This window comes from Neomonachus schauinslandi, chromosome 13, assembly GCF_002201575.2.
Source record: "Neomonachus schauinslandi chromosome 13, ASM220157v2, whole genome shotgun sequence".
Lineage (NCBI taxonomy): Eukaryota > Metazoa > Chordata > Mammalia > Carnivora > Phocidae > Neomonachus > Neomonachus schauinslandi.
This window is the reverse complement of record NC_058415.1, coordinates 93,658,167-93,671,790: the sequence shown is the minus strand read 5'-3', so window position 1 is coordinate 93,671,790 and position 13,624 is coordinate 93,658,167. Positions and strand designations below refer to the sequence as shown.

General features: G+C 64.1%; 1 protein-coding gene across 1 annotated transcript in view; it reads left to right on the top strand.

The window, feature by feature from the left end:
- The window catches only part of LOC110582862 (lysine-specific demethylase PHF2), a gene marked incomplete at its 5' end in the record, with an annotated part of 15,889 nt that extends 2,271 nt beyond the window's left edge, over positions 1-13,618 (top strand). Inside the window, 10 exons of the mRNA XM_044920452.1 lie at positions 347-466; positions 811-926; positions 2,315-2,493; positions 2,571-2,641; positions 3,279-3,442; positions 8,462-8,736; positions 9,928-10,023; positions 10,467-10,576; positions 10,888-11,242; positions 11,830-13,618. Of these exons, the coding sequence (XP_044776387.1) occupies positions 347-466; positions 811-926; positions 2,315-2,493; positions 2,571-2,641; positions 3,279-3,442; positions 8,462-8,736; positions 9,928-10,023; positions 10,467-10,576; positions 10,888-11,242; positions 11,830-11,918 (1,575 nt within the window). The remainder of the gene's footprint in view (positions 1-346; positions 467-810; positions 927-2,314; positions 2,494-2,570; positions 2,642-3,278; positions 3,443-8,461; positions 8,737-9,927; positions 10,024-10,466; positions 10,577-10,887; positions 11,243-11,829) is intronic.
- Positions 13,619-13,624: the final 6 nt, after the last annotated feature.

The following is a 13,624-nucleotide window of genomic DNA, read 5'->3' as shown; positions in this document are numbered from 1 at the left end:
ATGGGTGGATGGATGGGTGAAGGGATGGGTGGATGGGTGGAGGATGGATGGGTGGATGGATGGGTGAAGGGATGGGTGGATGGGTGGATGGATGGGTGGATGGATGGATTTATGGATGGGTGAGTGGATGGATGGGTGAGTGGATGGATGGGTGGGTGGATGGATGGGTGGGTGGGTGGATGGATGGATGGGTGGGATGATAGGTGGGTGAGTGGATGGGCTGCTGCATGTGAGCCAGCGGGGAGGCAGGGGCTCTGTGCTGTGTGGCTCTTGGTTTGCCCTGTAGCCTCACGGATCCTTGACACCCTCCCACGTCCACTGCTGGGTCATGACTGCTGTTTCTTAGGCCACAAAGAGTGTCCTGAGTGTGCCCAACAAGGAGGCGATCAGCTCGCAGAATGACGTGGAGAGGCTAGAAATCCGAGAGCAAACTAAGAGCAAGTCAGAAGCCAAGTGGAAGTACAAGGTGAGGTGTACAGGGATGTGTGGGGACCTGGTGGTGTGGGAGGGGGTGTGTGTCCACCTGTCCCCAGGGCGGGTAGTGAAGGTGTAGGTGTGAGTGTGGCCTCTGTGGGGCTGCCTTCTGTATGCACGGGCTGAAGGGGCCGGGTGTGCCACTGTCCGAGTTGGCGGACGGCCCTGCTTGAACTCGCACTCCCTGGAGCTGGACAGTGTCTTGCAGGCCCCGGGCTACAGAGAAAGGGGGTTCCTGGATGATGTGGTCAGAGGGAGGAGGCTGGCCTGTCGCAAAGGCTCAGCCCACTGGTTGCCTGCGTGGGCCTCAAGGATGGTCCTGGGTTTGCTTTTCAGAACAGCAAACCTGACTCCCTGCTGAAGATGGAGGAAGAGCAGAAGTTGGAGAAGTGTCCTCTGTCAGGGAGCAAGGACCCCAAGTTCTCGTTTTCCTTCAACAAGAGACTGCTGGGGTACGTGCAGGCTCATGCACACGCACCCTCCCCCCATCACACATGCTCACACACAGCACGCATATAGCACACACACGCCCTCGTGGAGGGCTCCCCAGGTGAGGCCCCCCTCCTGGGCTGGTAGAGCCCTTCCCTGCCTCCCAGGCTGATGGCTCTGATGGCTGGAGAGGGGGCAGAGGGCAAGAGCGTGACTCGGTGGCTGTTAGCCCAGTTGCTGTCCTGTGCTGGGAGAAAAGAGGTAGGGTGGGTCAGGGCCCTGGCCTTGGGGCCCAGAGGCCAGTGTGAACCCGGTATTCTCAAATGTACCTAAAATTATGGCTGAGATGGGGGCTCTGGAGGAAAGATTTGTGGGGCCTCTGGGGCCTGAAAAATCAGGAGGGCTTCCTGGAGGAGGCGACATTGTGCTGAGAAGTGGAGCACCCAGCCTGGGAGGGTGTGTGTGTGGGAGTGGGCACGTCTGGGTTCCAGACTGTGGGACAGGTGTGTATCTGCCGACCCAACTTGTCAGGCCAGCCACACCTCACCCGCTGACATGCCCTGACCAGCGTGGTCCCTCATGCAGTTGCTTGCTCAATCTGAAGTCAGGGTGGGCGCCCCTCGGTAGGAAGCAGCGCATCCCAGTGGGAAGGGGGCCAGTGTCCTGCCGTGGGCTTCAGTTTCCTCCTTGTAGGTGGTGGGGAAATGGGGCCAGGCAATGTCTGGGGCCCTGCAGAGCCTGGGACGATGGGGCCTTATTCTTGAGACCTCTTGGCATTGTGTCGAGGCTGCTCGGCGAGCAGGTGGGGCAGGTCTGGTCCGAGGGTCCGGTGTCCTGACCTCATGGCCCTGAGCATGTTGGTGCTGGTCCGAAGCTCAGGTGCTGGGCTCCGGGGGCTTTGGAGACGGAGGAGATGGCCGCGGACAGGACTCCAACCGTGTCACAGATGTGTGTGCTGCTGCTTCGCCCACATCCCACAGGGCTGCCCGCCCCCGGGACTGGGAGCCGTCCCATTGCAGCTGATGACGGCCCTGCCCCAGCCTGCTGTCCCCATGGCTGGGCACGGCCGGAGCCCTGCCTCGCCCTGAGGGGAGGCCTAGCTGAAGGACAGCAGAATTCATTTTTCTGAAATAGCTCCGCAGGGAACCAGGGCTACTGGCTCCGTCTGAAACCGAGCTGGTGCTGGACCCCAGGGTGGGGGGCGGTGAGGGGCACACCCTCCAACAGCCCGAGGAAGGGCCGGCACCCACCCCGTGGGCCATGCGCCGTCCTTGCTGGGGCCACAGCGTCCAGGAAGAGCCCGGGGGACGGGACGGGGATGGGACGGGGATGCGTGTGGCCAGCTGCTGGTCCTCTGAAGCCCAGGATGGGGTGCAGGGGGCTGCTGAATGACCCGCTCCTGCCGCCCCAGCTCCAAGGCCCTCAAGCCACAGCCCAGCCCAGGCGTGTTTGGGGCCGTGCAGAGCTTCAAGGAGGACAAGCCCCAGCCAGTGCGGGACGAGTACGAGTACGTGTCGGATGACGGGGAGCTCAAGATCGATGAGTTTCCCATCAGGAGGAAGAGGAGCACCCCCAAGAGAGATTTGTCTTGTGAGTGAGGGCGTGAGGGTGGGGAGCGGGCCGTCCTCCCGAGGCCTCTGCCAGACGCACGTCTGCTGTGCTTTCAGTCTTGCTGGACGGGAAGGAGCCTCTGGCCACGCCCGCTACGAAGCCAAAGCTGGACTCGGCACTCTACAAGGTGAGCGCACCTGTGCCGGGCCCAGGAGGCCGAGCCAGCTGTCTGTCCCTGTCTCGGGCGGTCCTGCCATGCAGCGGGACCTGGCTGACGGCGGTGTGTGGGCTGCAAAAGGGGTCTTCTTCTGCCTTGTCTCGGGTGTTTTCATGGGGAGGGTGGCCTGGGTCCTGGCCGCGGGCCCCGCGGAGGAGGGATGAAGACGGGGCACGCGGAGGTGTGTGGGTCTCTCTGAGTGGCCGCCCGCCATGAAGATAACGAATGAGGGGACGCGGGGCCAGGCCTGGCACTGTGCTGTGGGGACTGAAGTTGGGCCACCTCCCACCGAGGAGCCACCAGCCAGGGGCTGACGGGGCTCCCCGAGCGTGGGCATGAGCCCCCACCGGCTCCCTGCCCAGCCACACGGCTCCTCGTGTGTCTGTGGTCAGGACTGGGGCTCACGGGCAAACGGCAGGGCGTGGCAACGGCTCCGTCCTCTGGGGCAGGCCTGCGGTCCTGGCGGAAAGCCCCGGCGCCCGGCCCCGCCCGCAGTGCTCATTACCAAGGCTGGCTCTTCATAAACTGTGGGAAACGGCTTTTTCTGGCCAGAGGGAAAGAGTAGCTCTCCCCCAAGCCCCCCTGACCCGTGGCTCTGTCCCCGCAGCAGAGTGACGGCTCCTCTGACGAGGGCTCGCTGCATATCGATACAGACTCCAAGCCCGCCCGCAGCGCCAAAGGGAAGAAGGAGGGCGTGGGCTCGGCCGCGGGCATCCTGGACCTGCTGCAGGCCAGCGAGGAGGTCGGCGCGCTTGAGTACAACCCCAGCAGGTACGTGGGGGCCCGGCCCGGCCCGAGTTAGGCGCCCAGAGCGGGACCCGCTTAGCAGAGGGTGCCGGCTGGCGAGGGAGCTGAGTGGGGGCTAGTCCCACCGGCCCCCAGGGTGGGCAGAACTCCTGGACGCCCAGATGGCAGGCGTGGGGGAGGCTGGGGGGCCGTGAGCGTGGGGCCGTGTGAGAGCGTCTGAGGGGCTGCCCCACCTGGTGGCCTGCGGATCAGCAGGGCTGGGCTCCGGGCTGTGTCATCCAGCTGTGTCTCTCTAGACACGCCCCAAATGCTGTGAAGGTGATGCAGGAAACTTTCCATGGCACATGCCCAGCCTCCTGGTCCAGGGCACTTGGTGTCTTTGGGACCCAAGGCTGCAGAGACCTCACCCCGAGGGAGGGAGGCGGTCGCTTCAGAGCTTGGGGACAGAAGAGCCTGGAGGAAGGGCTGGATCTGCCAGGTTCCCAGGTGACCACACCCAACTGGGGGCGAATGGGGACCAAGCCAGACTGTCCCTGAGTCCCCGTGTGCGTCCAGGGAGCCCGCTCACTGCAGCCATGGAGGCCCCGGGTGGCAAGATCGCTCTTGCCCAGGCCTGCCCGGCCCAGGCCTCTGATGTGAGAGAAATGGATTGACCCCTCTGCGCTTTATTGGGTAAAGGGCCTCAGCTCGTTTCTCTGGTGATGGTCCCAGTTGAAGTCTTTCTCCATTCAGTTAAATGTTGTTTTTAAGCATTGTGGTCATTTTTTTTTTAAGTGGGATTTTCATAAGTATCACAGACAGATAACCGAGGCGTCAGGGCCTCCCCAGCGGGGGGACCTCCGCTGCCCTGGGGGCTGGTGCCCTGCTAGTCCTCAGGATGCAGCAGACTCCCGCGACAGGGCAGCTTGCTCAAGGCCGCACTGCTGGGAGGCGGCCCAGGCAGGGGTGACCTGCCCGAGGGAGGCGGGGCTCACACGGCCTGCACGGTGCTCGGTCCCCTCCATCTGCCTCCGAGACCGTGTTTGCAGAATCGAGGTCCCAGGGCTGTGCGAGCCCGCTAGGAGGCCGCACACCCAGCCGGTGTCAGACACACAGGGGCCGAGGAGGTGGATTCGGCCGTGCTTGGGAAGGGCTCCTGCTGACCAGTGGCTGTACCTTCTCTCGGGAACGTCTGTTCTGTGCGCCGTGTTGTGTTCACAGACAGCCGGAGGCGCGTTCTCCCGGGGGCGTGGCGCGTGGCTGGCCGCGTGGGCAGCCGTCCGGGTGTGCGCTCCTGCTCGGCGCGCGGTGGTTTCTGTCGATGTGCAGAGTGGGCCCCTCACTGCACGGAGGTGCTGGGCGGGACCTGGCCTGAGGCCCCTTTGCTGGGAGCAGTCTGACTGTGACCCCCCTTTGAGGAGGGCGCTGCTGTGACCCTGGCCCCGCACCGCCTTGGGGGTGCCTTTCTTCTGGAGGAACTTTGGCCAGCCCACACCTCAGCTAGCCGTTTGTGTTCAGACCCCGGAGAGGTGCGGGGACACAGACACTCAGCCCCGGGGAGGAGGGGGCCTGTGAGTGGGTGGGCTGCTCACGGCTCTGCAGACACGCACGTGTGCCCCATGCACGTGAGCACTCAGGCCCGCCCACACGTGTGCACACGTGCCTGCCAGGCCCACCCCCCTCTGTCCGCTGCAGGCACTTCCTCTCCCCAATCTCCCATTTGGAGAGCAGGTCAGTTTTTGATGGTCCATTTGCTCTGTTTTAAGTTTTCGCTGTTGGGAAAAAACAGCTGAAAAAAATGGAGGGAAATACGTTAATTTCTTGTGGATGGTTTGCTGAGTGTTTACCGCTGGGGGTGGGGGGAGAGGATTTTGGTATGATAATTGGAGGATTAAGAGATTATTTTCCATGTGCTCTGGTTAGACTTTGCTTCTTGATTCGCCGGCCCCGTGTGGACAGACCGGCGGCCCTTGCCGCATGCAGCCCTGGGCTCCGCGGGCCTCCCTGTCGGCTGCAGCCAAGCGGGGCTGGGACCACGCCGGCTCCGGGGCGGGGGACGCGCGCAGCGGGTGTCCTGGCCCCCTGTCCTCCTGTCCCTGTGGGAAACCTGGTGTCTGCCCAGCCTCGAGGCTGGGTGAGGAGGCCCAGACCTTCAGGGCGGGGCTGATGGGACCACATCCGCACCCGAGAGCCGGGTGTAGCGGGTGCTGGGCTGGCCGTGGGCTCCTGCTGTCTCCTGTGCAGGTCGGTGGTCTGGTGCAACAGGGATATGCTGTGTGCTCCTGGTCAGATCTGGACGGCCCTGTGCCCGCGCAGCGTGGACGGGGCAGGCTGCATCACAGGAGTGGGGCAGAGGGGCCAGGAGCTCCCACCTCTGCAGGGGGTCTGACCGGACTGATTTTCCCACTGTTTTGGCTTTGAAACTGCAGTGCAGTCTGGTTCCAGCAGAAACCAGAACACTGAGGTCCGGTGTGTCTGGGACAGGGCCCAGGGAGGTGGTATTTGTGGAGGGCTGCCTGTGGGGGGCCAGAGTCCCTGGCCTGGAGCCCAGCAGGGACCTGGCAGACGGCTTCTGACCAAGCTTGCTCCACTGGGCCCCCAGGACCTGCAGGGGCGCTCTGTATCTGCTCCCTAGGGCCAACTCAGTCTCCCCCAACCCTCCAGCCCCAGGTTTGGGAAGCTTCCATTTCTGAGTGGGGACGCATGGCCCCTCTTCATTTTAACGGTCTTACTAAATGTGCTTCAAACACTTGGAGGTGGGGATGGGGGTGGGGAGGGAGTGGCGTGAGATGCAGATGACGCAGAACCCCCAGGAGGGCCTGTGTGGACTGACACTTTGGGTGCTGCTTTGGGGTCACAGTAGTCCTGCGGGTGGGTCCATCCTCTGGGGGCACATGGGGCAGGCAGGAGGGGGCCTGGAGGTCAGACGTCAGGGTGAGACCCTGCCGCCGCTCCCTGGGCGTTCTCGGTCTGTGATGGGGAGGAGGGCTAAGCCAGCCTATGGGTCCCCCACCCCATGCCTGGCTCCTGGCCCTGTCTCCTGGGGGTCCAGGGAGTGGAGGGAGGGTCAGCCCAGGAGTGCCCGATGCAATGGTTTGGCTGGGGGCCCTGCAGGCCAGGGTGGACTGTCCTGTCCCCTGTGGCCCAAAGCCCGGGGTGATGGGCAACAACGAGGGCCAGCAATGGCCCCTAAGGGGAGATGCCTGCTGGGCCAGGGCCACTGGAAGCTGCCTGGGCTGGTAGCTGAGGAGGTCCCCCGAGGAGGCCCAGCAGGATCCCACGGGAGGGTCTGCTGGGATGAGGAGGTGAGTGAAGCTTCTGGAGGAGCCCAGGCCTGGGCTTTGAGCGCTCTCCCCATCCAGCCACATCCAGGACCCTGCTGTGCACGGGGAGGGGGGCGTAGGTGGGGAGGGCTGCCTACCCCTCCCAGAGCCCAGGCCAGGCCAGAGCCCAGAGCCCAGGCACAACTTCACTGGGTATCTCGGAAGCCAGAGCAGGTCCTGGAGGGAGGGGAGCTGGTGCAGCTGGGAGGAAGTGAATGGGGGGAGGCATGGGGCAGGCAGAGGGTGTGGCAGGACACTGGGGGCAGCAGTGCCTGGAGCCGGAGGGCAGCGGGTGCGGGGGTCAGGTCAGCGGGAGGCGGCCTAGGGAAAGCTGGGCACCCGTGGAGTGACTGAGAGGAGCTGAGCTGGGGCTGAGCTGACATGCGGCCGTCGCGTAAGGAACGGGTGGGAGGGAGCAGTTGTGATCAGAGGCAAGGACGGGCATCCCTCTCTCTCTGCCCCCTTCCTCTCCCTCACTTCTCCCTGTGTTCCCTCTCCACGCTCTTCTCTGTCCCTGCAGAGTGTGGGGACAGAGGACTGGCCATTTCTAAGTGGGAGTCATCAGCCACCACTGTGCTGCACCCCATGCTGTCTTCTGGCCACTGGGTGGGAGGGTGCCGGGGCTATGAGCCCTGGGCTGTGGGCTGAGTGCCATGACTGTGGGCTGAGTGCCTTGGGCCGTGGGCTGTGGGCTGAGTGCGTGGGCCATGGGCTGTGGGCTGAGTGCTGAGGGTTGTGGACTATGGGCTCTGGGCTCTGGGCTGAGTGCCGTGGGCCTTGGGCCGTGGGCTATGGACTGAGTGCTATGGGCTGTGGGCTGTGGGCTGAATGCTGAGGGTCGTGGATTGTGGGCTATGGGCTGAGTGCTGACGGTCGTGGACTGTGGAGTGTGGGCTGAGTGCTGTGGGCCTTGGGCCATGGGCTATGGACTGAGTGCTATGGGCCGTGGGCTACGGACTGAGTGCTATGGACTGAGTGCTATGGGCCGTGGGCTATGGACTGAGTGCTATGGGCTGTGGGCTGTGGGCTGAGTGCTGAGGGTCATGGGCTGTGGGCTGTGGGCTGAGTGCTGAGGGTCGTGGGCCATGGGCTGTGTGGGCTGAGTGCCGTAGGCCATGGGCTGTGGGCTGAGTGCCATGGGCCATGGGCTGTGGGCTGTGGGCTGAGTGCTGAGGGCTGTGGACTGTGGGCTATGGGCTGAGTGCCGTGGGGGTGTGGGCTGTGGGCTGTGGGTTGAGTGCCGTGGGCCACGGGCCATGGGCTGTGTGGGCTGAGTGCTGAGGGTTGTGGGCTGTGGGCTGTGGGCTGAGTGCCGTGGGCCATGGGCTAAGTGCTGAGGGTCATAGGCCATGGGTTGTGTGGGCTGAGTGCTGAGGGTTGTGGACTGTGGGCTGTGGGCTGTGGGCTAAGTGCTGAGGGTTGTGGGCCGTGGGCTGTGGGCTGAGTGCCGTGGGCCATGGGCCGTGGCCTGTGGGCTGAGTGCTGAGGGTCGTGGATTGTGGGCTGTGGGCTGAGGGCCGTGGGCTGTGGCCTGTGGGCTGAGTGCTGAGGGTCGTGGATTGTGGGCTGTGGGCTGAGGGCCATGGGCCGTGGCCTGTGGGCTGAGTGCTGAGGGTCGTGGATTGTGGGCTGTGGGCTGAGGGCCGTGGGCCGTGGGCTGTGGGCTGAGTGCCGTGGGCTGTGGGCCGAGAGCTGTGGGCTGTGGGCCGTGGGCTGAGTGCCTATCTCTCTGTGCCTCCAGCCAGCCCCCGGCCTCCCCCAGCACGCAGGAAGCCATTCAGGGAATGCTGTCCATGGCCAACCTGCAGGCCTCTGACTCCTGCCTGCAGACCACGTGGGGCGCCGGCCAGGCCAAGGGCAGCTCACTGGCGGCCCACGGTGCCCGGAAGAACGGGGGTGGCGGCAAGAGCGCGGGCAAGCGGCTGCTGAAGAGGGCGGCCAAGAACAGCGTGGACCTGGACGATTACGAGGAGGAGCAGGACCACCTGGACGCCTGTTTCAAGGACTCGGACTACGGTGAGCCCTGTGGGGGGTGCGGGCGGGCTCCGGCCTGCCCCCTGGGAGGGGCCTCTCCGCAGTGCTGCTGGGGCTCATCCTCGTGCGGGACCCTGGCCCTTCTTTAGGAGATAGGAAGGTCGCCTTCAGAAGCACGTGACTCAGTGGAGGGTGCGCCACTGTCAGCACCCAGAAGGGGACCCTCCCTAGCCCCCGAGTGCCCCCGTCTGCGTGCATCGTGTCCTGGGTGCAGGCGGTCCTTCACGGGCTCATCACGGCGCAGCCAGTCTGCGCGGGCGGCCACACGTGCTCACCGTCGGCTGCCTGCAGTCGCCTGGTGGCTTCCTCCTCTTGGCCCCTGTGGACACTGCTGCCGTGCTCACTGGCGCAGGGGTTTTGTGTGGCCGTGGTGCCCCCGGGCAAGGACCTAGGAGGGGGCGTGCTGGGTTGAGGGTCCATACCCGTCTTGCCTTCTGAGGACCGGCCCAGCCATCCGCCACGCGGCTGTGCAGACACGTTGAGACCCCATCCACCCTGTGTGTCTCTGTGTGAATAACAACACCGAGGCCCCCGGTGGCCCACATCTGAGGGGGGCAGAGCAGGGACCCTGAGGGCATGGCCCCTCACCCCCACCACAGCCCTCCAGGCTGTCCCTCAGGGGGCGCTCCAGGCTGCCCGGGGGGGGGGGGCCAGGAGTGCGCACCTGCCTGCACACCTCGGCCTGCCTCGCAGGGATGTGTAGGACGCCCCGAGCTCACACTCCTGCCCCTGGAGAGCCCTCCCAAGGGGGGCTGGCCCGGCCCCGGCTGCTGGACACAGATTGACAGCAGTGAGCGCCTTTTCTGGACTCCTGTGGGGGGCAGGGCGGGCCCCGATGGAAGGACGCAGCTTAGTGGGGCTCCCTCCTCGGAGGCTCGCTGGGACGGCAGCCTCCGTCCCAGCAGCAGAGAAGGGGGCGTTCTGGGAAGCACAGGGGACGCTGCAGCCAGGCTGGGGCGGTGCCCGTGGGGGTTGCTGGGGCCTCTTGTCTGGCCAGCCCCTGCTCTCCCTGGGTCTCAGGGGGCCCTCGGCCAGATGGTTCTGGGGCCGCCCGTGCCCAAGTGTGTGGCAGCGGTGCCAGAGGGACAGGGGCTCACAAGGTCGGCTGGCTGCCTGAAGCCCCCGTCCCCCATGGCGCCACTGGCTCAGGCCTTTCTGCCCCTGCCCGCCTAGTTTACCCCTCCCTGGAGTCTGACGAGGACAGTCCGGTCTTCAAGTCCCGGTCCAAGCGGAGGAAAGGCTCTGACGACGCTCCCTACAGCCCCACAGGTAGAGCTGGGCAGTGTGTCCCCCGCCCGTCCCTCGGGCTTGCAGGCTGCGGTCCTGGCTCTGTGAGGGGTGCTGGTGGGGCTGCACTTCCCCAAAGGCTCCCCAGCTCCTGCGAGTGGGGTGGACAATGGGGGGCTCCCTGTGGGGCCGGTCCCTCACCTGGTTTGTCCCGAATGAGCAGCCCTAGGAAGGCCATCTCTGCCCCTGGCTGGGTCACGGCAGCCCATGGGTGGGGGTCTCGTCCACCGTCTGTGTGCCCCCTTCCTGCTCTCTCCCGTCTTGTTGGCATGGGGGCCCTTCACGTCGGGGCTCATGCTGACCCTCCCTGAGTTGTGAAGGGTCCCGGAGACTCGGGCACAGACTGGGACAGGGCCGAGGGGGCTGGGGAGGGGGGTTCAGGGGCTGGACAGCCGCTCCAGGCAGGAGGGTGTTCTCTCCTGCAGCGAGGGTCGGCCCATCGGTTCCAAGGCAGGACAGGCCTGTGCGTGAGGGCACCAGAGTGGCCTCCATCGAGACCGGGCTGGCAGCTGCCGCAGCCAAGCTGTCCCAGCAGGTGAGGAGGGGCCCAGCCCGCCCAGGCTGGGAGCTGTCGCAGGCCTGGGGACACCGAGTGTTGCTGACCCCTGGGAGTGGCGGGCTGGGGAGGTGGGAGCGGCAGCACGTCCCCTGGCAGCTCAGAGCCGGGGGGGGGGGGGGGCATGTCCCCTGCAGCTGAGTGCCACATGTCCTCACGCAGGGGGCACGCTGGTCCCCACACGGGCCCCAGCACTGCTCTGGGGCTCGTGGTGAATGGGGGTGGGGCTTGGGCTGCTGCTGGGTCCAGTTCCTCAGCGGCTGAAGCCGGCCCGTGCGCTTTGTTCAAAGGAGGAGCAGAAGAGCAGGAAGAAGAAGAACACCAAAAGGAAGCTGGCTCCCAACACTCCCTCCCCCTTGGCCTCCACCAGCACCACCTCGGCCTCCACCACCCCGGCCTCCACCACCCCGGCCTCCACCACCCCGGCCTCCACCAGCACGGCCAGCAGCCAGGCCTCACAGGAGGGCAGCTCACCCGAGCCCCCGCCCGAGGCACATAGCAGCAGCCTGGCGGACCACGAGTACACCGCGGCCGGAGCCTTTGCAGGGGCCCAGGCTGGCCGTGCCTCCCAGCCCATGGCCCCTGGGGTCTTCCTCTCGCAGAGGCGGCCCTCCGCATCATCCCCCAACAACACTGCTGCCAAAGGTACCGTGTGCGCGTGCCCTGAGCGGCCCTGCTCTGGGGTGTGCCGTAGGTGCCCGCAGCCCTGCCCCGTCCCCCGTGGCCCCGTGTCTGTAGCCACACACATGGCCAGCATGTGCAAGAAACGGTCTCTTCCAAGATGGAAAGCTGCGGTCACTCACAGTGCTGAGGCTGGTCTGGTGGCCTCGGCTTTGGGGCCTGGCTTGAAGTCGGGGGGTGGTCAGCAGTTTGCTGAGGGGTTCCAGGCTCCCCCGGGCGATTTGGCGGTGGGACTGCCGACTAGGTCCCTTGGATGCCCCCACTCTCACCCCCGGGCCCCCAGTGTGCCTGCACCCTGGCCATGAGTCCCAGCCAGCCTTGGACACAAGGAGCGTGGCTCCTGCCAGGAGGTGGGACGGGCCTCACTCAGGAGTAATGCTGTCCCCCGTCCTGGTCGCTGCAGCCTCTAAGCAGGGCACTTTGTTGGCCGCTGGTGGTTTTGCAGGCTCAGGCCCCGCAGGCCCGTCTTCTGGAGAGGGTGGGGGCTCCAGGAGGGGCTCCTCTGGCCTCTCGCTCACCTGGCATTTTCCTGTCTTCTCATCTGCCTCCAGGAAAACGTACAAAGAAGGGCATGGCCACCGCCAAGCAGAGGCTTGGAAAAATTTTGAAAATTCATCGGAACGGAAAACTGCTCCTTTAAAGTTTGGAAAGCCAGGATCCTTCTGCTCCGCTCAGGACCCCCGGAGCCCCGCTAGAACATCAGCCCCCAGGAGGGTGGCCACGCTGCCTCACCCGGGGGAGGGCCTGGCCCCCTCCCGGCCACCACTCCCCCCATATGAGCATCTGTTGCTTCAGAGGCGGAGCTCACCAATGTGGACAGACGTCCTTTCTCAAGTTGCTTAGAGTGACCAGTTCCCGAAACTCGGCCCTGCCTGTTTGAGGACCATTCCAGTTTCAGGAGAGCCTCCGGGCACCCCTGAGTGTGGGTGTGATCACAGGGCTTCTGCAGCTCTGCAGGAGCACGAGTCCTTCGAGGAAGGAGTGAGCCAGTGCTCACCAGGCCCAGAGTCTGAGCTGGCCACAGGCTGGTAGCCTCCAGAGGCTTAAAAAAGGCAAAGAACACTAGAGAGGAAGAGGAGGAGAAAATGGGGTATTATGTGCCCCCCTACTCTTCCCAAGTGATTCTCAGACAGTCCAGAGAGTGTGCGGCCCGGCCAGGAGAGGGGCCTCTGTGCTCCCCGGCCGGCGGGTGGCGGGCCGGATGGTGGGTGTTGTGCCCTGAATGGCCAGGGTCTTTCTCGGGACGCTGGGGCCGGCAGCAGGGTCCGTGTGTTAGTGGGTGGGGGCGCCATCATGGGGTCTCCCCAGAAGGGTTGGGCCCAGCCGTGATGTGGGGCCTGGTGGCCCGGGCTAAGCCATGAGGGTGGGCCCAACGCTGCCCCACGGGCTACGCTCCGAGAAGCACTTCTCAGCTGAGGCACCCCGCCTGGCGGGGTGGATGGCGACGGGGCGGCCCGAGGACGCGGGGCCCGGCACGTCTGTCTTGTCATCTGTCCGTGTTTTGTGTCGAGTCCCCGGGTGGACCCCAGACCGAACGTCCGCCCGTCGACACGGAGGGGCTGGAGTTGTTTCTCAGGCAATCCTGTATTTTAATTTTAGATGTATCTCCTGAAGCATATTTTTCATAGAATGTAGCGTGTAAATAGCTTTTTAAATAACTTCTTTTTTATAAGAGTAAAAGTATCCTTAGGGATTTCTTTCTAGAGAGTCTGTCATTAACATTTATACGAGTTTTTTGCCGAGTATGACGAACACTTGGGTTTGCCTCCTTCTTTCTGTTTACTGTTCCCGTTGGTGTTACTTTCTTCTTTTAGGAACTAAGGTATTGCCTGAAAAACACGTGTCCCTGGAGTCTTCTGTCTGTCTGGGCGGCAGCGAGCCGCGCGAGATGGGAGAGGCCTCCACGCGGACGCCAGCTCTTTGTTTCCTTCTCGTTGGCGAAGGGGGTGGGGATGCAGTTATTTTACTTAGCACCTTGTGAAGTGTTTCTGTGTTTTGTGATGCTGTAATTTATTAATGTTTGTAGCTTTTTATATTTGTACATTTCTTATGAGCTTGGTTTATACGCCCATCCCTGGGCGCCGAGTCCGCGAGGCCCGGCCCCAAGGCTGGCGGGCAAGCTCGCTGGGCGCCGGCCGCGCCCGCTGTGCCGTCCCGGCGTCCCCGAGGCTTCCTTTCCCGTCCTCGTTGAACATTTATATACTCTAACCCGGCCATCAAGCTGTTCTCTCTCTCTCTCTTTTATTTTTTAAAGTTTATTATTATTATTATTTGGCAACATGTACATTTCTAACAAAGTTTACCGTGGCTATTAAAGTGTTTTATTTCCCAATTCATATTACTCTT